General features: G+C 46.6%; 1 protein-coding gene across 2 annotated transcripts in view; it reads left to right on the top strand.

Moving 5' to 3' along the window:
- Positions 1-1,684: 1,684 nt before the first annotated feature.
- LOC132086181 (CBP80/20-dependent translation initiation factor-like) overlaps positions 1,685-26,767 on the top strand; it is a 484,412-nt gene continuing 459,329 nt past the window's right edge. For both annotated transcript variants that reach the window (XM_059491652.1, XM_059491654.1), the window contains exons 1-2: positions 1,685-1,864; positions 4,269-4,326. In XM_059491652.1, the coding sequence (XP_059347635.1) occupies positions 1,685-1,864; positions 4,269-4,326 (238 nt within the window). The remainder of the gene's footprint in view (positions 1,865-4,268; positions 4,327-26,767) is intronic.

Genomic DNA, 26,767 nt, shown 5'->3' on the forward strand with positions numbered 1-26,767 from the left:
GCTTTGCTTATTCCTGGTCACATCTCGCAGCAGACACCAGGGAGAGGGTGTTCTCATGGAGGCACTGGCATTGTGCCAGGTCCAACCATGGCATCAACAAACCCAAATTTTTTCCCCTGACACCAATCTCGGAGCTATGCATCGTCCTGATGAATCTGCCTAATCCTATCAATACTATTTGTTGTTACTGGAAGAATTAAGGAAATCACTACCTGTGCTCCTGATCCCTCTGCCAATTGTCCCAGGGCACTGAAGTCTCTTTTGATTGTACTTGGACTTCTCTTTGTTATTTCACCACTGCCAGTTTGAACAACCAACAGCAGATAGCAATCAGAAGGACTTACCAGACTGGAGAGTTTTCCAGTAGTGTCCCTTATGTGAGCCCCTGGGAGACAGCAACTTCTGTGAGTTGTGTCTGGTCTGTATGTTAGGCCATCCGTTCCCCTTAAAAAGGAGTCTTCAATTACTCTTTTTTTCCTCCTAACAGAGGAGGTCTTGATGCAGGGTAGAGGTGATGTTGTTTTAAGATGTCCCATGATCCCAGAAAGACCTTTACCCACCTCATCAGTTGTCCGGCCTTCTAGTTCCAGAGCCTCATACCTGTTGAGCCATGGAGAAATAGTGATGTGTTACTCTTCAAGCCAGGTCGTATGAGCTCTCAGAGAAACCCATCACACCCAAGATAGCTCAGCCACCCCAAACAGCATAAAATTAGCAGGATGTCTTCTGAGGTAGTGTTGGAAACAGAAAAAAGTTTAATAAAAGGCAAAATAACAAAGCTCTTACAGAGAAAAACTGAGCCAGGGGCAAGAGGTTCTTGCTTCTGCTAAAACATCCCACAAAAACAGTTATTTCCTTTTTTGTCTTCCTTTTCTAGTGAATTACCTAGGCAGGACCTCTTGGCCTCTGTCCAATCGGACAGCCTCAGGTCTGAGGTGAAGTCCCAAAGGTCCTATGAGGTATCTTTTGTACCAAATTGGGAGAGAAACTTCTGGGTTTTTTGCCTTTTTAAGCAAAGAATAATTTGGTCACTCTGTCGACAGGGGGCACATTCCTACAAAAAAGGAAGGAGAAGAGCATCATAAAGCCTGTATATCTTCTATAGAGCCACTGTCCTGAAGAAAGAGAGGTTTTAAAAATCGATTCTAGTGGGATGCCTGTTTCACCTCCATGTGCAAACCTCCTCTCTTGACCATTTGCAGTCACATCATTGACTCAGCACCATTTACTGCCACTGTCCTAGAGAAGCTTTTCAGTTATCATCCTCTTCCTCACACCCTTGCTCAGTATCCCAGCTACTCACCCTTATCCAGCACAGCTGATGATGTGGACTTTTCAAATTACGTTTTTTAATTTTGTTCTCCTCTTGTGCATTTCTGGAGGTTTTCAGTAGTTTAGGTTTTAAGGAGGACAGGAAAACTGTCTGTTGTCCTTAGATCTAGGAATATTACAGAAATCAGACTTTTTTTTTTGCACACATGAAAACTCTAAATACGACCACCTAGGATTATTATAAATATTACTGGAAATGTAGATGTACAGCGAAAAATATCCTGTCCCTGGAAACCAATAAGCTTCAGCTCCAGTTTTTTAAATCTTTTTATAATTAGTGGAAAATAATTTCTTGCTCCTTTTTATTTTGCTCTCTCAGGCCCCCTCTGTTCTTGACATCTCTCCTGAAGGGATGGAGAACTCATTAGTGGCATCAGCCTCCTCAGAGGCAGGGAGCAGCCACTCTCAAGAGATCGAGGAGCTGGAGCATTTCATTGACAGTTATGTCCTGGAGTACCAGGTCCAGGGGCTGCTGATGGATAAAATGGAGGGGGATGGTGAGAGCGAGAAGACGCAGTCCCACGTCTCACAGGTAGGTGGACAAAGGGCACATTGTGGGATGGGAGAGGGGCTGTCAAATGCTGGTGGCTTACAGCCTGGATTGGGGATGCACGTCCAGCTTAAGCAGGATGTAGTAAAACACAAGATTTGGGGCAGCTTGCTTGCACAGCTATATATGAGGTCTCTAACCAGCTGGTAGAGGTCTCCTGCCAACTGAGTTTTAGGTTTTATGGTCTCAAGGTGCATCATTGGAAGTGTTCAAGGTCAGGTTGGATGGGGTTTTGAGCAACCTGGTCTAGTTGAAGGTGTCCCTGCCCATGGCAAGGGGGTTGGAACTAGATGAGCTTTGAAGGTTCCTTCCAACCCAGGCCATTCTAGGATTCTATGATTCTACGAATACATGAAGTCTTTCAGGACATAAGTACTTGACCAATTGATTGATCCAAGTTAAATTCAATCTTCACACAAGAAGACCATGTCCTCAACATGCTTCATGCAACCATGAAGTCTCTGCAGTCGCTACAGTTTACTGCCTTAAAGGATGCATTAAGAATGAATTCTCATCTCCCAAAGATATTTTTTTCCACCCCATATCCCAAATTTGGATAAGAAATAATATAAGAAATAATCAGGAATTTTAATTTCTGATTTTGTCTTCCTGATCACTTCTTAGCAAAGCAAGGAATAAGCACTCTTATATCCTGAAGCTTGCTGGAGTAACCCTGGTGGAAGCCAGCATGATTGAAAGTGGCACGTTCTCTCTTAATGAGAGCCAGAGGAAAAAGAATGGGTTTAGAGGGAAGGCACTGGACTGAGACCAAGAAAATTGTTTTTAACTGTGAGTTTCTGCTGGCAACTTAATCTTTAATGTTGGGCAAGTTGTTTAATCTCTCTGCAGTTCTTTTCCTTCTGGCTGTAAAATTGTTTTTCCTGTCTGAGGGAGGATAAATACACTTACCCATGTGTGTGAGATGCTCAGATGGTACCACATCCCCTGATAGCCTCTCTGTGCTGGGGGAAGGAATGGAAGGCACACTGTATGCTGCTTCATCCTCCATACCGCTCACAGCAGGGCTGAATCCATCACCAGTCTAGAAAATTCCAAGGTGTGGATGTTCCCATGGTGGGGATGTCTCCAACCTTGCTCCCACCAGGAAAGAGAGCAAAGTCAGAGGGAAAATGTAATTTTCTTTTGGCTGCAGACATAATAATAGTTGAGCTGTACCTTGGGAAAACTTTCCAGGCATGTGGTTGCACTCCAAACTGTTAAAGGAGATGGGGATAGGTGTAGTAGAAGGCTCTCAAGCATGATAATATCATGAGCTTCTCCAGGTAGGTCAGTAGAGGTAGCAGGAGAGTGATGAGCAGCTCTTTAATGAGAGGCTGAGGTCCTCCATCTGTGAGCTAGAACCAATAAGGGCAGAGCTGTGTAGGGATCATGGGTAGTTCTATTGGTGGCTCTTCCTCTTATTTTGTGGCCTCATCCATACCTGTCAAAGGGCTATCAGGTGGTTGCTGCTTGTATGAAATTGACTTTTCATTTTCTTGACTCGTCGGCCTTGGTGATGACATCCAAGCAGTGAGTCTCTCTGGAGCAGCCAAACACTTCCAGGATGAAAGACCTCAGAAATGGGGGTGGTCACCGAGGTTCAGTCTCAGCTTTGTTGGTAAGGGTGACAAAATGACTTTAGGATTAAGCAGCATCCTTTATATTTGTTTAATGAAAAATGCTTTTAAAAAATATTATGTTTTCCTCACTATGATGCAGCCCTTCCTTTCTTCGAGGGAAAAACCCCAACAAAACAAATTACCCCAAACTGAATTATTTTTGTGGAGGCACCTTGGGGGAAGCTGACCAAAGCAGCTCATGGTCCCCCATGGCCGGGAAGTCTCCTGATGTCCACGTACTTCACCATGGGGCAAAGACGGTGTGAGAGTAGTGCTGTCATCCAGTGGCACGTCACAGTTGCCACATTTTCTGTTTTATTTAAAATAAAACCATAGTTTTTCTAGAAGCTCAAGGCTCATATCTGTCCCTGAAGTGAATGGAGTTGGGAAAAGCAGAAATTTCCCAACTTTCCGTGGAAGACTCCATAGAAAAGAGTTATCAAGTCAAGTCACCTTGGTGCATACCACATGTCTGAAATACCAAACACTGATGGAGTCTGCTAGGAAATAGTGGAGATGGATTTTATTGCAAAGCATCATTTCAGGTGCCTTCCTGTAATCGTTCCTGCATCTTCCCTCTGTTTGCCATCAGCAGGTGGAGTGTTTCCTAGCCAAAGCCTTTGGGATGATCCTCTAAAATGAGGGAGTGTTGCACATGTACTGTGATGCCCAGCAGCCAGATGGTGTTTGCTGTGTGCTGTGGACAGACACAGCAGTTTTCTCCTGACTATTATTTTATACAATGCCTTTTTTTATCCCTATTACAGTGGACAGCGTATTGTAGTGAGCAGCTTGATGGCAGCTGTTCCCTATCCCAAGGGAAGGGCTCATCGTCTCATGAACACAGTCAGGCAGGAGTTGTGTTTAGCTCTTCCTCACCAAACCTTTGCTTTTGTTCTTGTACTGTCTCATGCATCAGCATGAAGCCTGCCCATGCTGCCAACTTTCCCTTTCCCATGGCAGGGAGATGTGTCCCTCTGTTTGGCATCTGAAAGCTCATTCCCACCCAAACCATGGAAGATGAGCAACATCCCAATGTGAGGATGGATTTTTTGACCAGGAGCTTATTGCTCTGTTATAAAAGGGAAAAAATATGGAGTGTCTCATTTATTGCTGAAGAGCTTCTTGTGGCCACCTGTGAAAGTAACCTATTTGGAGCATCGAAGCTGACTTGAAAGGATGAGATGTAGCTGGGATGAGCGATCTTTGTGTAGCTGTGCTTCTTGGTTATATGTCACAACACAAGGACGATGTTATAGGGAAGAGGATTAAATAGCTGAGGGAGTGAATTGGGAAAAGCAAAATTGTATGTGCCAAGAACCTGTTTGGTGTACAATGACAGAAGCCAGGTGTAAGTTGATTTGGGTGGTTGTACATGGTGTGAACGTCAGTGAACAGTATTTACCAAGTGCTGTTGGAGGTGGCTGTCCCTCCTCTGCCTGAGCACTAGCATGGGAGAGGGTTGGGTAGGGTAGAGGAATGGCTCTGACCATTGTCATCTGGTTAAGGAGCTACTGTGCCACCATGAGGCTATCGACTGTAAGAACAGTGTTTGCCTGAGGAGATTTGAGACTGAGGTGGCTGAGAAAAGGGTGAAGTGGCATTTGCAGTAGCTGTGGCTGATATATATGCCACCTGGAGAAGGGGCTTCAGGCTGGTGATTTTGGTGCTCTTGCCTTGTTTGATGTCCTCCAGGCTTCAGTCCCACAAGTGGGATCCATGAGAAGAAACCTGGGAGCCTCTTGCAAGGTGTAGAAGAGGCTGTGTCAGTCAGAGCAGTGCCTATTGCAACTTTAATTTTGGATACAATTTCTTCCTGCACAGAGACGTGATGGAAACTGCTTGGCTGTGGGATGGGGGCTCATGCATGCCCTCCCTGCCATGGGTCTGGATGCAAGGATGCTGGGAATATCTATACCAACACCTGTGTCTGACAAAGACAAGATCTTGTTGTGTAGGAAGGTGCATGCTGTATGGAAATGCTGCTTCAGATGAACCTTTGAAGGTGCCAAAAGAAATTGTGGACCTAATTTATTATAGCTTTGATCTGCTCAGAAATATTCACCATCAAAACCTCATCCATGTTCCAGCTGGCTGCTTGATATTCAGCTGTGAAGCTAGCCACTTCCATTGAGCCTCCTTGGGTTGCTAAGGGTGATAAGAGGACCAGATGTTTACCCTGGGGGTAGAAGGTCCCTTGCTCTTCACCCAAAGGCTCAGCTAATGTGCTGAGCTGGTGGGTACTACAGGAGGATGCAGGAGTGTCATGGTTTAGCCCTGGCACAAAGCCAGTGCCTCCATGAGAATACCCTCTCCCTGGTGTCTGCTGTGAGATGTGACCAGGAATAAGCAAAGCAGGCTCCAGCTTAGAAATAAAGAAAACTTTATTAACTAGACTACAAGAAAAGAAGAGGAAAAAAAAACTATAAGGAAAAAGAAAAAAAAAGAAAACCTTACAAAGGCACCTTCCTCCTCCCCCCCCCACCAAATTTCCCAATGCAATACATTCCCCCAAATCACCAACCCTCAGTCCGGCACCACCCTTTAGAATACTCAATCTTCAGTTCATGAAGAGGAGAGGAGTCCTTCTTGCACCATAGGCTTCCCCTGGAAACACGTTGAAACCTCGAGTGTTTCCATGTCACTCAGCACCACCCGGAAAGTCCTTTGCCATCATGACACCTTCCTTCCATGCCCAGTGCTCTCACCACTGTGCATGGACCAGAGCTGCTTTTAGGGTTGTCTTTCAAGGATGCCTTGTCTCACTCCAAAAAGGTACAGTCTCTCCTTCGGGACATCTGTCCCCCCCAGTTTTTCACCCCCTGGGGCCCAGGGGTACTCACACTGAACCCTCCTGGTTCTGAGGCACTGCCTCCCCCTAAATGCAGACTCTATGTCACAGGAAAAAAATGGTTCAGTCTATGGCCACATAAGAAAAGTCCAGCCAAAAGGCCACTCCGTCATCTCTCCCCCACTCAAGAGTCTTCTGCACTTCCCTCGTGGCCCATTCCCTCTTATCTCTTATCTCTCTTCTCATTCAGCTTCAGGAGGATCAGCATTTTGCAAGGTCTCAATCATGCAAGAAAAGGGTTAAAATTTTCAGTCTCTGCCTGTCCCAGAGCTCCGGAACTCCCACGCTGCCATGGCCGGGCACTCCCCCCCCTTCTCCTCCTGGGCTGGCGCCGCTATCGAATTCAGACGCTGGCTCTCCCTCTCTCTCTCTTCCTTGGGGAGACTGCCCGATGTCTCTTGGTCTCTTCCACCCTTCCATCCTTGGGCTGGGCCTACCTCATGGCCGCGTGGCTTTTCCCCTCCCCCCGCCCAGCCAGCAGCTGGGACAGAGGGAGAGATCTGAAGCCTTTCCCGACGGAAGTCCCAAGAGAAACTCCCAGGGATGAAGCTCTGGTTTTTAACCCCTGTGTGTTCTCAGAGGTGTGTCCAAACCCCACTGGCCACATCAGGTGCCAATATCAAAATCTGAGCACCCATTGGTTTGACCACAGCATCCCAGAATTCCCACTTCCTGGTCAAACCAGCACAAGGAGTCATACATGAGTGATGCTTACCTGACTCAAATCAACACAGCCCCGACATCTTCCATCTGCCTTATGCTGTGCACTCTTTTGTTCCAACATATGGGAAGGGGTGGTGTTTTGTGTTTTTTTTCCTTTGAATTAAACCTATTTGATCTCCTCAAACAGGAAACTTGCTTTCTGCATACAAATACCACTTTTCAATGCCCAAGCTGTTTTCCCTGTGTTTGGGCTCTCTCCCAGCCTGCAACAGAGCTAGTAATTATCTCTCTCCCTGTTTGGTTTCCTTTAACAGTGAGTAACAAATTTTCCTTGGCACCAAAGAGGAGCTGCAAGCTATAATTCTTCTGTTCAGGCAAGCATTTCTCTTGCTGTTGCTGATATATGAGTGAAATGCTGCTGGTGAGGGCTAGGTGCAGTTTATTATAATTTCTGGCTGTTGATTTTTCACTGCTTGGTGAAACATCTGCTATTAGCAGCTGTGGGAGATCGGCACTTGTGCATCCCATACAAAGTAGTGGCTTCCAAATGGAGAAAATTCCCTCTAGAAGCCTTTTAATCTGGTCTTTCCAGTTCTCTGGACAGGTCACTACAAGAGGATGGTCTGCTGATGGGGGATCTCATGAGATGCATTTTGTGAACTCCTGGCATGCTGAGAAAATCCTGGCCTCACAACTACATTCAGCTCATCTATAATTCTTGTTTCCTCCGGTGAACATTTGTTTGCTGCATGGCAGGGCATGGCTTGGCTGTGCTCTGCTAAGCTCTGCTGTGTTTGAGTGATACTCACCAGGTGTGCTAGCACCGTGTGAGCCTCTGGGGTGAAGACTACTCCATTGAGGTACGCAAGATATATCTGAGCAGCACATTACCTCTATAAAGGAGGAAAGTTTAGATAATGGAATTATTTAGAATCTTTTCATGTTTGAATTTTTTTTCCCAAATGTGGAGAGCTTTGTCAAAGAGTGGCTTGAGGAGAGAGGACACAGCCGAATCAATTTGGTAAAGATGTCCTAACTAGGGCAGAGGCCTTTTTGCAGGCAGGGTGTCTATTGGAAATTTAGCTGACTAGAGAATCGAAAAGTACAAGGCCGTGGCTAATTCCAAGTCCTGCACCTGCAAGATAGTGTGTCCTTGGGCCTAGCTGAGTATAACGAGTGGACAGAGAGACGTGAGAAGTAGAGAACGTAGGCCCAAAGGAATGAGGAAGAGTTGATGGTATAGTTTAACCAATAGATCGCTTGGCTTACAGAATATTCATAAGCTTATTACTTGCTGTATAAGTGTCTGATGCTCTCTTCAATAAACGGGACCTGTTGATGACCATCTGGTGTCCTGGTCTCCCTCCTTCAACACCCAAAAAGACCCAATGGGAAGATTTTATATAATACTTTATTTGCATTCCCCTTGTGAGGCTGTTGCAAGTAGGAAGCTCTTTGATATAATTTGGAGAACAATTCATTAAGTAAAAGACTTCTGGAATGGTACATGTTTAGACAGCCAGCAGAGCTCTTGGTACATGACAGCTCTATCCCAGGCTCCTGTCACAGACATCTTTTCATTAGGATTTTTCCTGTTGAAGCTGAGAAGTTTCAGCAACAAATGTAAACAATGGTTATCTGCTGCTGTGGAATGCAACAGGTGGATCCATGATTGGTCTCCTGTGGATGTTTGGATTTACTGACCACTCACAGCAGAGCTGGGTCTCGCTCTCTGCCGAGACACAGATCTTTGTTATTCATTCTTTTCTATTCTTAGCTTAGCTAGCCTTCTGAGAACCTTTTCTTTCTATTTCCTTTTAGTATAGTTATAATGTAGTATATATATAATAAAATAATAAATCAAGCCTTCTGATCATGGAATCAACATTCTTGTCTCTCTCTCACCCTCAAAACCCTTGTGACCACCGTCACAATTGGTCACCCCTTGACTGAGGAGGACAATCATCACTTGGTGAGACCCCCAGAGGAGCATTTGCTGCACTGGGTAAACCCCGAATGTGTGGCATTGATGGTTGCTTCACAAGTGACCACAGAAGTGGATTCTAGCCAGGAGCTGAAGAACTGAAGATCCTGATTTGGACAGAGTTCACAGCAAAGCTGACCACAAAGAGAAGCTTCTGAAAAGCCTCCAGGAAGATGTTCGAAGAGCCTAGCAGCACCATGCAGCTGGCCAGAGCATGCTGGACTCTGACACAAGGTACTGTTGGCTTTTCCCTTCCTGATGATCCTGGCCTTCGCAGATTATGGCTGCAAAGGTGGTGGGGCCTTCCCACCAGGGCCGAGGTTCCTTTCTCCCCTTCAGAGGAGAAACTTATTGTCCTCTGGCAAAAATGGGGTGAAGAGGATGGAATTCTTGGAATTTTCCTGTCAGAAAGACATTTCTATGAGTTTTTCCGATGGGCAAAGCTTTTTGGGTTTTTTACGAATGTGCTGTATGCCCTGAATGTGTTTGTATGGGAGTGCATGGAATCCATTTTCCAAGTCCTTTTGGACCATGGATTCGGACACCTCCGAATTTACTTAACATTTAAAGCACTCTTTCCGGTCTTGGAATGGAGAGCAGCTGTTTTTCCCTGGGTTGCTAACTGCAACAGGCTCGCCCCATTTCCCCCGACTCTCGCAGGAGAAGACCCTTTGGAGGGGGACAATCTGCTGCTTCCCAGCCCCCCTGAATCGCACCGGGGGGGCGAAGTTTCACCTGAAGCTGATTTTTTTTTTACTGCATTTTTGGAGCATGCTCAGATGGAGCCGTCTTTTCCCCCCCCTTGTCTCTCTGTGGGGGGTGATGAGTGGGCTGCGCCGCCCCTGGCAGGCCTGCAGGCCCCGCCACGGCCAGCCTCTTGGGCCCTGCTCAGAGATGGGGGGGGCACCAGTCTCCGAGGCCCCCCCGGCCGGGGCGGTGGGGCCGCCTCCCGGACCTGTCCTGCAGCCGCCTCTCTGGGCGGCCCTGCCCGCAGCTCTGCCGGCTTCCACGCCTGGGTCTGCGAGCTCAGAAACACCGCTTCCCGCACCTGCGCCTGTGTTGCTGGGCAACGGCGATCCAGCGTCGCTTCTGCCGCGTCCCGCGGCTGCGCTGATGTTGCTAGGCTGTCCCGCCACTGCTCGTGTTGGCCCCGCCAGAGACTGCGACTGCGCCTCCGCAGCGGACCCCAGAGCCAGGGGCAGAAGACGCTGGCGACCCCGTGCCGTGCCCACCAGCACCTCCCGCAGAGGCAGAGCGCATGCCTGAGCTGCCACTCCTGGAGCCAAGTGACACAACAGTGGTGTGTTCCTGCGCACCCCCGCCCCGCCCATCAGCCGCCGCGGCAGTTCTGCCACTGTCGGGGACTTTGTCCTCCGTGTCTGCGTCAGAGGCTGCCCTGGAACCGGCGGCAGGTTCAAGCTCGGACCGTCCCGGGCCGTTTGCCCTTGCAGCAGCAGCCCCGGCGGCTGGCCTCTCCTTCCGGGGAGGAGGCGTGGCTCACCAGCTGGCTGTGGGTACAGCCCGTCTGCCTGCATTCAAAATCAGCATTCTCAGCGGGTTGGGGGTTGTTTGGTCAGTTGCGTCCCCTTGGAGGGTGCGAATCTCTCTGCCGCCCCTCGCGCATCCCAGCGGAGAGGAGCAGGTGGGTCCTGAAAGTTCTGCCCCCGGTTCCCAGGCCGGAGAAGGTTGGTGTGGTGCTGGGAGGCAGATGGGAGCAACATCTTCTGCATTTGCATTGCAGAAGCAGAGGGCACAGCGGGAAGTGATCATGGCTTGCTTGCTGTGGGGAAAAAACATCCCCAGACCCGAGATGGGATATCTGGGGATGGCTTCTCTTCCCCCCACTGCTGGCATGCCTCGGTGATTTTGGGGAAAAGAAGCGTTTGACCACCCGTTCTGCCATTGTACTGGCAGCAGGGTGCAGGCCTGTGGCAAGGCAGAGCCTGCCTTGGGGGTTGGGCCCGGGCTGTTGGGCTCGGGTCCCTGGGCCAGGGCCACCTCCCAGTCTCCTGCTGGGTTTGGGGGTTTTGCTTCCCCCTTCTGGTCCTGGGCCACCTTTCTGATTTGCCAGGGCCCCCCAGGGCCTCTCTTTGGCTGCTCTGCTGCTGCTGCTGGTCTTTCCGACAAAAAAAAAAAATTAAAAAAAAATTTAATTAAATAAAAAGAGTTGAAATAGCTGGCAGCAGCTCTGAAGCATTGAAGGGCCAAGAATTAGCTTCAGCCAAGGTTGTTCAATAAAGGGCTGTGGCCAGGACATTCTAGAAGTTGTCTCAAAATTTTTGAAATTTTTTTGTGACTGTCAATGGACTTTTGATAACTATTGATGGACTTTTCTGCAGCAAGCCTGTTTCAGGACCAAAAAGGACTTTGAGAGATGGAAAAGAGGAACATCTTCAGTCCATGGACTTTTCCTGAAACATCTGTTTGGACTTGGACTTTCTTTGCATTGTTTTTGCATTTTCTTATATTGCGAGATTGTTTTAGTGATTTTATAGAATTGTATGTTCTACAGGTGAAGAAATTCCCTGTTCATTCCACAGGAGCACTTGACCCAAGTTTGATTGGCAACAGATAACCTTTCAGGTGTTTGCTCTTCCCTCTGCATGTGCTCAGCAGAGAAAATTACAATCACTTTTCTTTTTAATTAATATAAATTAAAAAAGGTGACATGTCACAGACATCTTTTCATTAAAATCCTTTCTTTAGGATTTTTCCTGCTGAAGCTGAGAAGTTTCAGCAACAAATGTAAACAATGGTTATCTGCTGCTTTGGAATGCAACAGGTGGATCCATGATTGGTCTTCTGTGGATGTTTGGATTTACTGACCACTCACGGCGGAGCTGCTCTTGCTCTCTGCCGAGACACAGATCTTTGTTATTCATTATTCTCTATTCTTTGCTTATTGGAAAAAGGCTCCCAATATTACCAGTTGGATTGTGCCTGGGCCAGTCTGACCCTCGCTGCTGGGCCAAAGGCAGCAACTGCGGTGTATCACCCCAGAGATACCTTGGCTTGCTGGTGGTTGCAGCTGGGCACTGAACAAGTCCAGGCTTGTTGGAACCCCATTTACCTCAGGAGGAATAGCTTCAGGCGATGGTGAAGAGAAAAATGAGAGGATTCTGCTGGAGGGTTTAATGTCCAGAGGTTTATTCCATGGTTACAGAGGTCTGAACGTGAGCAACTGCTCCAACAGAACCACGGCCACATGGTCTGATCACCTTTTTAAGCTCAGGGACAGGGGAAGGGGAGGGGACAGGTGATCCACCCAACTAGGTGAGAGGGGCAGGGTCTCAGGGGGGGATGACACCTAGACAGGCCAATGACCCCTGGGCCTGAGGGGCATCCTTTGAACTTGACCAACCACACCACGCCTTGCTGGAATGTTAAACCTGATTGACAGCCCAGCAGGGGGCGAGGGGGGACGGGGAAGAGAGGTATTGGCACACCTGGGGAAGGAAGTTTACAATACACTGCAACATTTGCTTAGCTAGCCTTCTGAGAACTTTTCCTTCTATTCCTTTTAGTATAGTTATAATGTAGTATATATATCATAAAATAATATGAACATGAGGTCAACATTCTCGTCTCTCTCTCACCCTCAAAACCCTTGTGACCACCATCACAGGCTCCCCTTATGTAAAGGGCATGAACAAAAACCAGCAACTCTGTGGGTTTGTCACATTTCTCCAGGTGATGGGAGAGGGAGAGCTAAAAATCCTACTTCCTGGCCAAGTCCATCACTTTCCCCGTGGTGGCTGGCTTTCACCTATCATCACCAAACAAAAGCTTGTGTTGTTGGCAGTAAATAGGACTGCCTTTATTTTACTGCTTATTTGCATGTGTGTCCATGTCCCACCAGGTGCAGCAGGGACTTGGTGCATGATGGGGCCATCAGAGGTTTCTCCAGTTGATGGTCATGTTGACTATCTACTGAGCAGTGAAGGAGGGTGTGTGTATCACATCTGGTTTATCCTACATCCTGTTTGTAGCATCCTTCTCTCCTCCCTGAGGAGCTGGTGGTAGAGGAGATGGCTTGCCTTCCCATTAAGCCAGTAGAAACAGCAGTACGCCTATGGCAGGCAGAGGTGGTGGGCTATCAAGTTAACAGCATAAAACTTTTTATTAGGATATGTAGTGACAGGACAATGGAGAATGGCTTCAAACTGACAGAGAGCAAGTTTAGATTATGTATTCTGAATACACTCTTTCCTGGGAGGGTGATAAGGCATTGGCATAGGTTGCCCAGAGAAGCTGTGGCTGCCCCATACCTAGCAGTGTTCAAAGCCAGGTTAGATGGGGCTCTGAGCAACCTGGTCCACTGGAAGGTGTCCTTGACCATGGCAGGGGGTTGGAACTAGATGATCTTTAAGGTCCCTTCCAACGCTAACTATTCTGTGATTATAAGTTGTTGAGTGTCCCATGCTGTTTGGTAGTGTGGAGATGTAGAGGGCTTTGCAGGTATTGTGTACCACTGTTACTGAATCTGGCACATTCTGCCAAAGGTTGTCTGAACTGAAGCCCAATCCTTACTGATAAGGAAAGCATAAGAAATTCACACAAAATCAAATGTATCACAAGAAACTATCACAAATATCTCAGTGACTCAAAGAAGTGCAATGCTGTGCTAGTACCAAAACATTTAAAGGCAGAACATGCTTTATATCATGAGGACATCTGACCTGCCTGAATCTGAGGAGGTATCTTTGACTGCTGTGTTTGGGGTGAGAGCAGAGCAGATCCACTTAAATCTTTTGGGTCTCTTTTCCATGTGTCTTGCCTGAACCTCAAAACCCCCTTTGATGATGGGCACTTGGCTTCCAACTATATCACAGAATCACAGCATATTCTGAGTTGGAGGGGTCCCACAAGGATCATCGAGTCCAACTCTTAAGTTAATGGCCCATGCAGGGATCAAATACATGACCTTGTATGTTATTAGCACCCTCTAACCTCAGGGTCAAACAACTTCCTTTCATGAAGTTTTTAATAGAATCTTAGAATGGCTTTGGTTGAAAGGGACCTTAAGACCATCTCATTACAACTCCCCTGTCATGGGCAGGGACACCTTCAACTAGACCAGGTTGCTTAAAGCCCCATCCAACATGGCCTTAAACACTTCCAAGGATAGGGCATCTATGACCTCTCCGGACAACCTGTTCCAGTGCCTCACCATCCTCACAATGAAGAATTTCTTCCTAATATCTAATCTAAACCTGCCCTCTTTCAGTGAGAAGCTATTCCCCCTTGTCCTATAAGTACGTGCCCTTGGCATGTAGTCATGGCTAGAAAAGCTGCTACATTGCCAAAGCAAAGGCAGTAGGAGGGATGGGGTGATATGTGAACGTGGTCTCTTGGGAAACAGCAGATTTCAATGCAGAGTAGAACTTAATTTTATAGAAAGTAGAAAAGCCAAAGTATCAGTGCAGATTTTTCTTGAAATTCCAGAAATTTTTTTTGCAGGCATCTGTGCTTCTCAGGATCCAACACCAGGAGATCCTCCTCTATGGATGCTGCAGAAGTAGGTGGCAAGTGATCATGGTCTTGGATAGGGGCCACATCACTAGGTCCAGAGTTGGACTGAGGCTCCTGCAACCAGCACTGCTGTCATATAAACTTCTCAAGTCAGCAGTGAAGGTGTCTTCTTGCTGTCTTAAATCTGCTGACAATAGCAGGAAGCATGTAATGCCCCAAATCCTTGACTAACCAGATCAGCTCTGCAGAGCGAGGGAGTACTGCTTGCGAAGAGGCTGGCAGGATCTCTTGACAAAAGATGTAATTTATTTCCCCATGCTGGTAGACAGCCTGTGTCTGGCTTTAGTTGCCCATCCTTGGGTTCAGATCTGAAGCAAAATGTGAGGAATGATCCTGGGGGCAGTTTGAGGTTCTCCATCTCATTGACCTGCTTGTGTTATAGTCCAAGTCCAGTTTGTACACTGAATTTCATTGAGATTGGCCACCATGCTGAAGACCTGTTGGGACAAGTGGGTGCTGGCAGATGCTGCAATCACTGTTGTTTCCAAAAGAAAAAGAGAAAGCAAAAGATGGGGAGTTACTCTGAGGCTTTGCCAGTCAATATAGGTTGGTGCAGCCCTGCCTGACAGAGGAAGAAATGAAATCTTTAGGTGGTGTGACCTCCCCATGATCAAAGAGCAGCTCTAAGAAAACCAGTCACTTAATGGTTTTCTGCCTGTAATTGCTGGGTGACACTTCCTCCATGTAGTGAATGCAGTCCTGTTCTGTTACAGTTGGAGAGAACTGCTGAAAAAGAAATGAAGTCCTTTAGCTAATGTATAGATTTAACTTTGAGACTTCTGTTTGGGATACATCTCATGAAGCAGCACCTCGTCTCATGAAGCAGCTACCTGCATGAGTGTCTGAAGATCTGGGAGTGAAATGCTTCACTGCTTTTCTGTCTGATTTAGGAAAATTGTTGCTGCTTACCAAGGATGGAAGAAGGTATATTTTAGGCCTGCTATCACTAGTGACTCACATGAGATGACATCTTGTCACCCTCACTTTTCATTTGCATAGAGTGGACAGGGTAATGCTGGTCTTTCTGATTAAGGGAGAGTTTCTGACACTATTTTTTGTGAAAATTGCAGTAGGTGAGTTCCCTTTGAGGTCTCCATTCTTCTTCCAGAGTTGGTTGACTATGTCAACAAGTGTTAAAGCTTTTGGAAGGGAAGGGATGACATGAGCCATTTCTTCTGAGGCTCGGGCAGGGGCTTGCTGCTGTGTTTCCATAGCACGTCTGAAGTTCTCAGTGCCATTCTGAGTGCAATAAATGCTCCTCATCTTCATTCTTGTGCATAAATGAGCTATCTAGCATATCCTTGGCTAATGTCTCTCAATGTTGTCTGGAAGGAACACAACCACACAGGTTTGGCCGTTTCTGGAGAGTCCAGAAAGGTCTTGTAGGCTATCCTGGGTAACCTAAAAATGCGGGTGTTGAATGGTGAGTGCTGCTGCCTATTATTTGTTCCCAACAAACCTCTCCTGTAGAAAAGCAGGTTGAGTTAACATTCAGGCACTGCAGTCAGATCCCCACACAACACTCACCGCAGCTGGCTCAGCGAGAGAGGCAAGAAAGGTTCCTTTTTGCAAGTTTTTATTCCAGCAAAGTATATCACATGTGGCTGAAGGCAACCTGATGAGAAAGAGGGCAACCACGTGGTGCAGGCAGCTTAAGAAGGGGAAGGGGTGGGGGGTGGAGCTAAGGGCAGGGCAAAGGGGATTGGTCTCTAGGGGAGGCGAGGCAGCTATCAGTGGTACCAAGCCAGTGAGGGGACAGGGAAAGGGGAAACCAGGGGAAGTCCATGTGGGAGTCTGTCTTTTCCCCCCAGGAGGACTACTCAATGGTAGGTAGTCACTGCTGTTGCCAGGGCAGAGGACTTGGGAATTGACTGAGAGGAGTGAGTTCATGGGATGCTACAACTCCCTTTTTTTTTTTACGAAGAAGACCTCCCCAATGGACTTCTGCATACACTGAACTAGACAGGGAAACATGACTAAGACAATAAAAACAATTATTACAATCCAAAAAATTCCTTTGACAAAAGATGCAACCCATCCTTTGAAACCCCACTGTCCGAAAAGATCATTGATCCAATCTGGGTATTTTTCCAACTTTAGGTCCTTTATTTGCTCCCTCAGCTTCTGGATGCTTGTGTGGATGGATTCTTCTCGGGTTGCTGTTGATAATTGCTGCCCCGAGATGCGTAGGATGTCTCTGCTTCAGCCTGGGCAACTGAAGAATGAGTCTGGACTCTTCACTTTTCGGTCTTGAGGTTGTTTATTAATTCTTATCTATAAAATTTTCTTTCTGCCCAGCCAAGATCTGCTCAGCAAGGCAGCCACGAGCACTCTGACCGCCCCCGAGGTGGTGTTGTCCTTTTATACTAAAAACTACATATATCATATTTACACTTCATTCCCAATACCTATCACCTATGTTAGACAGTGCACTTCTACTCTAGACCAATCCCAAAGTGCCAATATCACTGCAGAAAATGGAGAACAAGAAGAAGAAAGGCTAGACATGCCCAGATTCCTCCATCTTGTCCCCATAACCCCCATACCAAAAATCCTAAAATCTACATTTTCACCCTGTTAGCATTCAAAAACACATAATCACGGGGGATTATATACGGTGCTTTTTATTAAGAGCTCTGGGTGTCAGGGGTATATTCAACCCAAATCTGACTCCGACCATACATCTGAAATGATCATGTTTTTATACTCTATCGTTATATAACTTTCATGTTAATTATTAAACTTATATTGATATATTGTATACATAAATTTAGCCCCTCTCTGAATTTCCAACAGTTTCTCATTATTCTTCTTATGGTTATATAATAATTACATTTAATTACTAAACAATCATCACATCTAACAATTATATAATTTATCATACTGATTACGCAGGTGCAGTTGATCTGGGAAAGCACAAAGCCTAACATTTTAGATTCTATCTTTAACTTTTTCCAGGGCTCCACTATCAACCCTGTGATCATTTTGTTATTACACTATTCAAACCTGTGTGACTTTCATGTCCTCATACAAAGTTGGCAACTTGCTCCAAGGGTCAAAATCAAATCCCCAGGTGTTCTGGGCAGCATGCCAAGGCCTTCAAGCCCCCCAACAGGGTCCTCGGCAACTCTGGACACCCAGAGGTATGTACTGAGTTCTGACAGATTCTGAGTGTGAAGAGATCTTGAGGCAGCACATCTCTTCAAAGTCTTGGCAGCCATGTCCATGGGCAAGCAGTAGAAAGTCTATGGCGGCTCTGTTTTGCAATGTTGCATGCCTGGTAACCTCAGTGTCACTAAGCAGGTCACTGAGCGCAGTGGAGGTAGTGTTTGCCTGCTTACTAAGCCAACACTGCAGGTGAGAAAGTGTCACCATTGAGCAAGAAATGGCACAAATTCACCAGAAGGCTGGTTTGCAGAACAACAACTTTAATACTAAAATTCTCTTCTTTTATAGATAAGTTTGACACATTCTACTTGATTGGCTAATTAATAAAAATGTATTTCTCACAAACAGTCCTTGAGAAGAACAGAAAAATAGAGTAGGAAAACACCACCTGCAGGTTGTTTATACTAACAAGTTATCATTTCTCTATAACTCCCTAAAATGCCTAACAAGTCCACTGCAAGAAAACGAACCCCATTTTCATGTTCTCTGACCAGGCTGTCACATCCACAAGAAAGCTCACCGAGAGCCTTAGCTGCAGCCACCCAAGGTAAGAAAAATGAGACCACGACTCTCTTTGGTTTGTTCCAATTATAAACTTGGCTATCACAGTTTTCATCGAATTCAGAATAGGGTCTCTCTTTTGGCATGTTGATTTGCTTTTTTGTTTTCAATTACATAATAATGTAATGTTTGGAGCGAGGGTAGAAAGCCTGCCAAGGCTACAGGGACCCCCCTGGAGATGTGAAGGGATCCCAGTCCACACTCGGTCACCACAGATAAAACACATTCCCCGAGGCAACACCTTGGGGTGGAGTGAGGACACAGAGAGTATGTGACTGGTGTAATTACACCAATTTAGGTTATTATAGGCTTTGTTAATTGGCGATATGTCTTTTCTGTATGTTTTTTGCTGGGTCAATTTCGGGCCAATGTTGACTCAGTCGTCTAAAGTAAAATTTGACACAGTAAGTTGTTTTGGCGGACCCCAGAAAGTCCAATTCTTGGGGTTCCTCTATAGCATCTGGCAGAATCTTTGCCCACTCATCCTAAGTGTCTACCGGATTGGGCCTCTTGCCTGTGGTGCAGAAGTGATCTGAGTTAGTGATAGGCCAGTCATCTGCTACCAAGGGAATCCCTACCAGACACGTGGACAATGGGTTGCCCACACTGCCCATGGACAGGAAGAGATTGAATTGCTATAAAGTCTTGGCTAGTGTGACCCAGATGTTCTGACTGGGTTGACGAACGATCCACACACGAACTGATGGGAAGGTGAGGAACATCCAAAATCCTATCTGGAACAGTTGGAGGTTCCCGGCCGTCAGAGACATAACACAATGGTTGGGGGTGATGAGTTGATATATGAGTTTGAGAAAATGGATTTTTTTTTTAGATTTGTGTAACTTTAACAGCCCCTCCTACCTGTTCCTCTTATCCCCTCAGTTTTTACTGAGTAGAAAAGGGGTGGGAAAACAGCGAGGATAACAGTGCAGAAAACTAAAGAGAGGTAAAACCAACAAAAAAAGGGGGGTAACAGTGCAAACAATGAGTGAATAAAATTCAACAGAGAGTCTTGTCATGGGTTGACTATATGATGCTTTTATCCCCAATCGTCTCATTCTGTTTATGTTGAATAATAAGTTTTGTACCTTTAAGAGCATTCCAGAGAGTGAAGGGGGGGAGAGAAGAAGCGCGCAGTTTGTTTTCAGACACTGCACTCACTCCTCCACATTCCTGCTCCTAGACTGTGTTGTCTGTGGATGAACAGACAGCAAGACAGAGCTCTTCTTTTGATTTTTAGTTAGTTAGCTAGCTGAGGAAAAGAAGTTCCCTGGACTGTTTTTTATTTTCCCTTTTTCTTTGGACCTCTTGAAACTGCTCTGGACTGAACACCCAGGGGAGCACCGGCAGCTGCAGCTGTGGCCCACCGGGCCAGCCCTGGCCTGCGACAATTCCAGCATCGGAGGGACTGATCAGAGACTGAGTGAGCTGAGCTTCAACCTGGGGTTTTATCAGTTTGTCATCTCTTTTAGAGTGGCAAGGGGTCTCATTGTTTGATATTGTTTTGGTTTTATTGTTTAATAAACAGGTTTTTTCCACCTTTCTCCAAGGAGGTATTTTTTTCCCTCCCAGACCAGTTGGGGGGAGGGGCCGATTGGATCTGCTTTTCCCACTGGAGCTCCTTTGGGGGATTCTTCCCCAAATTTGCTCTAAACCTGGACAGTCTTTTGTCTTCAGGATCAGCGGCGGGTCATCTTCTGTGAGGGACCTTTGTGTTTAGTCTTTTTCCTTCTCGTCCTCCACGCTGCCCGAGTGCGATCTCTTTCCTGCTTCTGAGGTTCCAGGGAAGTGTCTCTGGGAGCTGCACTTGGTGTTTCAATGAATGGCTTGACATTCTTGCTGGGGATCCACCTGAGGCCAGATTCTGTGGACACAGAAGCATACCTTCTGCTCCAAGTAACTTATGGAAATGGACCCATTATTTGCTTGGATTCCAGGTCTTTGATCAGCACAGGGGGTTTCTCAGTGAGTTAAGCTCTGCTGGTGTTGGAGAAGTGCCTGATAATGGGGGGGTTTGGCTTTGTGAATGAATTATTAAGAAAGTTGATAACATAGCTTTACATAATCTTTCTACATTTGGTAGTGTTTCAACTCCCCCACGCTGCTGGTCAAGGACTGTCTTGAGTGTGCGGTGAGCCCTCTCTACAGTGGATTGCCCTGTTGGGGAGTGGGGAATGCCAGTGGTGTGTTTCACTCCCCATTGATCTAGGAACTGTTTGAAATTTTTGGAGGTGTAAGCAGGACCATTATCTGTCTTGAAGGCTTGGGGGATGACTAGTGTGGAAAACACTAGAAGAAAGTGTTTGGCAACGTCTTTGGCTTTTTCTCCTGAGTGGGCAGATGTGAATACAGCTCCGGAGAATGTATCTATGGACACATGGATGTATTTTTGTCTCCCAAAAGGTGCATAGTATATGACATCTGTTTGCCATAGCTGTGAATTTTCGAGGCCTCGGGGGTTAACCCCAGCCCCCATAAATGTCAACGCAAACTCCGGGCAATTGAGGCAGGAGCCCACGATTGCTCTTGCCTGTTCCCTTGTGATTTTAAACATCCGGACAAGGGCTGGCACATTTTGGTGGAAAAACTGATGGCTCAATTTGGCCTGATTGAAAATATCCGGTAGGGTGGTCTGCACTGCCATGGCCAAAGCATCTGCCCTCCAGTTGCCCTCTGTAAATGGTCCTGGGAGGTCAGTGTTTGACCTCACATGCATAATGTGATATGGTTGCTCTTGGCGGGAGAGGAGATAGACTGGCTTTGAAAGCAAGCTATATAAATTTGGATTTGACACTACTTTTAATGTTCTGCTCTTTCAGCTATCCCAGCAACATAGGCTGAGTCAGTAACGAGATTGAAGGGTTGTTTGAACTTCTCAAAGGCTCTGACAACAGCTGCTAATTCTGCAATTTGCAGGGATCCCTGAACAATTTGAACATCAGACTCCCACTCTTGAGTGTCAGGATTTTTCCAAGTCATAACTGACTTGTGGGATCTTCTGGAGCCATCAGTAAAAACAGTCAGTGCCTTTAAAGGAGTTCTACTTTTTAATGATTTGGAGACCAAATTAAAACACTCATTAAATAGTTTATGTTTCTGCAAATGGATAGAGATTTGACCTAGGTAGCTGTCAAGAGCGAACTGGAGGTGTTCATTGGTCTGGAGAAGAGCTTCCAGCTCACCTGATTTCATTGGGAGGTAAATGTATGTGAACTCACACCTGGATAGGGTCCTGAGGCATGATCTGGCCTTGATAAAATTAGCTGAGCCATCAGCTCCTGGGGTGTAGTGAGACAGAGTAGAAATTCTCTAGAATAGAAATCCATTTTGATTTAGGTGAAATGTACATCTTTGAGTCTGTGTAGCCTGACTTCAAGGCTTAGGCTCAAGGGAAACTACTTCAGTGAAGGACAGAGATAAGGGGGGGGGGAGACAGAAGGTGATAGAGAGAGACAGAGAGACTGCTGTGAGACCAGGTCAACCTGACCTAGGAACTCTTTCTGATAAAGTAGAACTAGAGGCAAATGTCACGCTAATTTCGTAAAAATGAATATGTATGAACTTATTGTGAAATTGTAAGCATATGTATCTGAGAGGGGGATAAAAAGAGACCTGAAGTTCCCAGAGGTATGCATGTCATTTTAGGGGAACAATTCCCACATGCGTCCAGCACTGTAATAAACATACTGGCTTTACAACTTTCACAAAAGTTGTAAGGTTTTGATTATCTCCGTAAAACAGTAGTGATAGTCTTATGTGGTTGCTGTGATCAGAACACCGACTCTATAAGTAACAGCTGATCTTTCAGAGTGAGGTCCCACTGGAAAATGAGACCATGAAACTTTGGTGCCTCACCCAAAATGACAAATTGGAAGGGCAGGGTGGGATCAGTGCAGTGGGCTTGTCTCATAGACAGTGCCTCTGATACCTTTTGGATTGCTACCCAGGCTTCTGGTGTGATTGTCCGTGGTGAATCGAGGTCATCGCAGCCTCGCAGGAGGTTGAAGAGGGGTGCAAGGTCCTCAGTCGTGATCCCTAGCAGTGAATGAACCCAGCTGATGCTCCCATATAGCTGATGTAGGTCCCTTAGAGTTCTCGGGTTGTCCTTGCTGGTGAGTTGTTGGGGTATGATGGTCTTTGTGCTTATCCAGAGTTCAAGCTACATCCACAGGCAGGTGCGCTGAATCTTTTCTGTAGCAATTTCAAATCCCGCTCCTCCAATGGCTTGAATAGTCTTTTTGAGAACTATCTCCAAATATGTCAGTCTTGGTGCAAATTAAAATATCATCCATATAGTGAAGAATTGTAGCATCAGGCAAGTTTTTTCGGATCGGCAAGAGAATGCAGACAACAAACATTTGGTAGATAGATGGGGAATTTTTCATGCCCTTGGGGAAGAACTTCCTGTTGATACCTTTTTAGAGGGGTTTGTCTATTAACTGATGGGACGGAAAATGCAAATCTTGGGGCATCTCTGGGATGGAGGGGGATGTTAACAAAGCAGTCTCTGATATCAATGACTGCCAGTTTCAAATCCTTCAGGAGCATTGAGGGTGAGGCCTATGTCCTCAATGACCTCATTGATCTTCCTGAGGTCTTACAGAATCCTCCACTTGTCTTTGCCTGGTTTACGAATGACAAAGACAGGGGTGTTCCAAGGGCTAGTGGATGGTACTATGTGGCCCTTGGACAACTGCTCCTGCACTCGGGATTTGAGCGCCTTTTCTTCTGAGAGGGGCCACTGATCAATCCATATTGGTTCATCAGTTTTCCATGTGAGCGGTATGGTAGGGCGCTCCACAGCGGACCTGGCTAGAAATCCCATGGCGGTGAGGGGATTTCTAGCCTTGCTTCCCATTGAGACAATAGGTCCCTGCCCAGTAAGGTGATAGATGCCCTTACCTCAAAAGGTCTTACTGTGGCTACCTGACCTTCAGGCCCTTCAATAAGGATGGTTCATTTGCTTCACATAGAGGTGGCAGCTCCTCCAATCCCAGATAATATTCCATTGGCTGGCACTAGTTCCCAGCCCTGTGGCCACTCAGAGCGGCCAATGATGGTCACATCTGCTCCGGTATCTGCCACACCTTGAAGATAAACTTTGTCCCCTTTGTTAAACAAGCCACACTCTATAATAGATCTGTCTTGGCCTACAATCTCTGCCCAAAAACCCATATGGTTTTCCATCAAAATATCAGTCCAGGTGGGTATGAGAAAAGCTTGGGCGATGGGTGTGCCCTTAGACAAAAACCAAGGTGGGTCTACACATGAGACAGTCACAGTAATCTCATCCCCATGTCCCACAGTTCGGACTTCCGGTAGTACTTGAAGACTGTCCGTTCTGTTAATAGAGTCCCCTAGGATTAAAATGCCCTTTGGTCCATCAGAAGGTCCAAATTCCCCAGTGGGAATTTGGTAGCTCGCCTCATCCTCAAACTGGATGGAAGTGGCGCTTACCAGTAGTCGTCATGTCCTTGCCTGAACCTGTTGGTATGCCTCGGAGACTCGGCGCTCTTTCTCATAGTAGGTGTCGCCATAGATGATCTCTCGGTGCCTTGACTCTCTGAGATGGTGGGTGTCGTGGGTTGACAGCCTTTATCCCAATATTGTGTGTTGTGTCTGGCAGCTGTGCCTTTTCTCTCTTCCCCCCCCCCCCGGCCGTCTTGCTGCGGCAGGGCGGGGAAGAGAGGGGGGAGTGTTTGACCAGGCCTTTTTTGCTTTTGGCTTTTGCTGCTTGGCTTGGCTAGCCGCTTTGCTTGCTTGCTTTCTGCTTTTTGTGCTGTTTTTTTTCTTTTCTCTTGCTCCCTCTTTCTTACCCTCCCCTGAAGATACTGGACCGGCTCCGGACCTGACCTGAGACGTCCAGGACACCCGAAGCTTGCAGAGAAGCGCCGCGCCCTCTCAACACACAGTCTGTTTTTTGTTTTCTTTTCTTTTCTTGTGTTGGGGAGTGTTCTTTTGTTACTTGTAAATAAATAGGTTTTGTTTTCCACTTTGCTCCTCCGAGAAATTCCTTCCCGAACCCGGTGTTGGGGGAGGGGTGGTTGGAGGTTTGTTTTGTTTTGGGGGGCTCCCTTTTGGAGATTTCCCCTAATTTGTCCTAAACCAGGACAATATACTTTTTGGTGCATTGGCCGGGAAACGGAGGCCAAAAAACAGTGGAAAAAAAAACCCTATAACAATAATATTTTGGTTTTGGCTATTTTGTGGGCATATTGGTGATTCATAATGTCATTTGGAGTGGAAGCTTGCCTGTCGTTCTGGTCCCTAGGGGTTTTTGAAGTTTTAATACTTTTGTGGTCCCTGGGGTTATTTCCTTACCCAAAAATAGCTCTGATGTTGGCCCTAATAAGTAGCTTTTGTAAGCGGGGGGCACTAACCAGAATAGTCATTGTGCTGGTCTTATGTGTGATGATGTGTCGGATAAAAATGCTGGACTTTATTTCAGGAATGTATGGACTGTTATTATGGTTGTTTACTCAGTTTGTTTGGGGAGAAGAAGGGGAAGGGGCTTTTCAGCCTTTGTCTTCCTACTTGTCCTCCAAATTGTTGACATCTCTATTAGAAAATACTGAATTTCCCCTGAGTTTGAAAGAAACCATCTTTCTGGCATTTAATTTATTAAGCCTTTTCTATACTGTCTGGAGTGTGTATAAAATGAAGACTGAGATTTCTAGAGGGGTTAGAGACACTCCTGACTTAGGAGTAAAACAAAGCAGGAAAAAACTTGACTGGAGTGGGAAATGGGAGGACATGGGCCAGACTTTAAAGGAATTTTCTGATCCTATAGACTGGGACTTTCCATCTGATCAAATTCAGAATCCAGTCGAGGTGGCAAAGTATTTGAGGGAGAAGTGCCATGGTAATACTAAGGAAGAAAGGATTACTGCAGTGAGCTGGGCCTTGGCATTTGTTTACCGTACTCTGCTAGATACTGTGGAGCAGCAGATAGCAGAAAGGGAACAGGGAGATAAGTTAGTTACTATCCCAGTGACCCAGGCTGCAGCTAACATCCCAGGCTCCAGGCTAGCAGCTGCATCAGACAGTAGGCCCCAAACCATGGCTGTTGCAGCTAATACAAGAGGTGGAAAGTGTAAAGGCAAGACCGATCGAAAGGTGGAGGATGATGAGGATGATGATGCAGGAGAAGGACCCTCACCAAAATCAGAGGCCACATCAAGGGGCACAGAATCTGGAGCTAATATTGACTCCTTTTCTCTGAAGGACCTCAGAGGCCTAAGAAAGGATTACAGACGACAACCTGACGAATCTATAATTAGTTGGTTAGTCCGCCTTTGGGATGCTGCAGGCGAGGTTACGATTTTGGATGGTACTGAAGCGAGGCATTTGGGATCCCTGTCACATGATCCTGTCATCGATCAAGGTATGATGAGGGGGGCTAACCCTCACAGCCTCTGGGAACGGGTCCTAAGAAGCGTAGCAGAACGATACCTGTGTACGGATGATCTCTATATGCAGCAGACACGGTGGAAGACCATAGAACAGGGGATCCAACGCCTGAGAGAGATGGCGGTGGCAGAGCTCATTTTCTCAGATGATACAACAACTAGAAATCCGGACCTGGTACCATGCACACCTGTAATGTGGAGGAAACTCGTGCGACTTGGGCCACCTGAATACGCTTCTGCCCTAGCAATAATGAAGCGGGATGATACATATGAGACTGTGCTCGATATGGCAAAGAAGCTTTGAGCGTATGCAGATGCTGTGCATGGCCCAACTCATGCCAGAATTGCAGCAGTGGAAACCCGACTGCAGAAACTAGAGGATAAAATTGAGGAGAATCATAAGAAACTCCGGGAAGAGATTAAGGAGGACCTTATTCAAATCTCAGCTGTACAAATTAGAGGTCCTGATGTCCAACGCTAGCGCTCCTTTGATGGGGAGAGAAGGTACACCCCACGGACTGAGTTATGGGCTTTTCTGCATGAGTCTGGAGAAGACATGAGGAGATGGGATGGAAAACCCACCGCTGCTTTGGCACAACGGGTGCGTGATTTGAAGAAAAGAGAAAGTATCACCAAAAGGATAGCAGCTCCGGTCGCTCATAGCCGAGATGTTAAGTATAATGATGACGATGACATGTCCGATCCCCTTGAAGGAACTTCTAAGGCATATGCCCAAGGAAAGAAGGACAATCTGGCTTAGAGGGGCCCTGCCTCCAGTCAGGAAGAGGCACGGGAGAACCGGGTTTTTTGGAAGGTGTGGATCAGATGGCCTGGCACATCAGAGCCACAAGACTATGAAGCATTGGTTGACACTGGATCACAGTGTACCTTAATGCCATCGGAACACGTGGGGACAGAACCTGTTTCCATTGCTGGAGTGACGGGGGGATCACAACAGTTGACTTTGTTGGAAGCTGAGGTGAGCTTGACTGGGAAGGAATGGCAGGAACACCCGATTGTGACTGGTCCAGAGGCTCCGTGTATTTTGGGCATAGACTTCCTCCAGAATGGCTATTACAAAGATCCTAAGGGATTCAG

Source organism: Ammospiza nelsoni, chromosome W (assembly GCF_027579445.1).
Source record: "Ammospiza nelsoni isolate bAmmNel1 chromosome W, bAmmNel1.pri, whole genome shotgun sequence".
NCBI classification, from domain to species: domain Eukaryota; kingdom Metazoa; phylum Chordata; class Aves; order Passeriformes; family Passerellidae; genus Ammospiza; species Ammospiza nelsoni.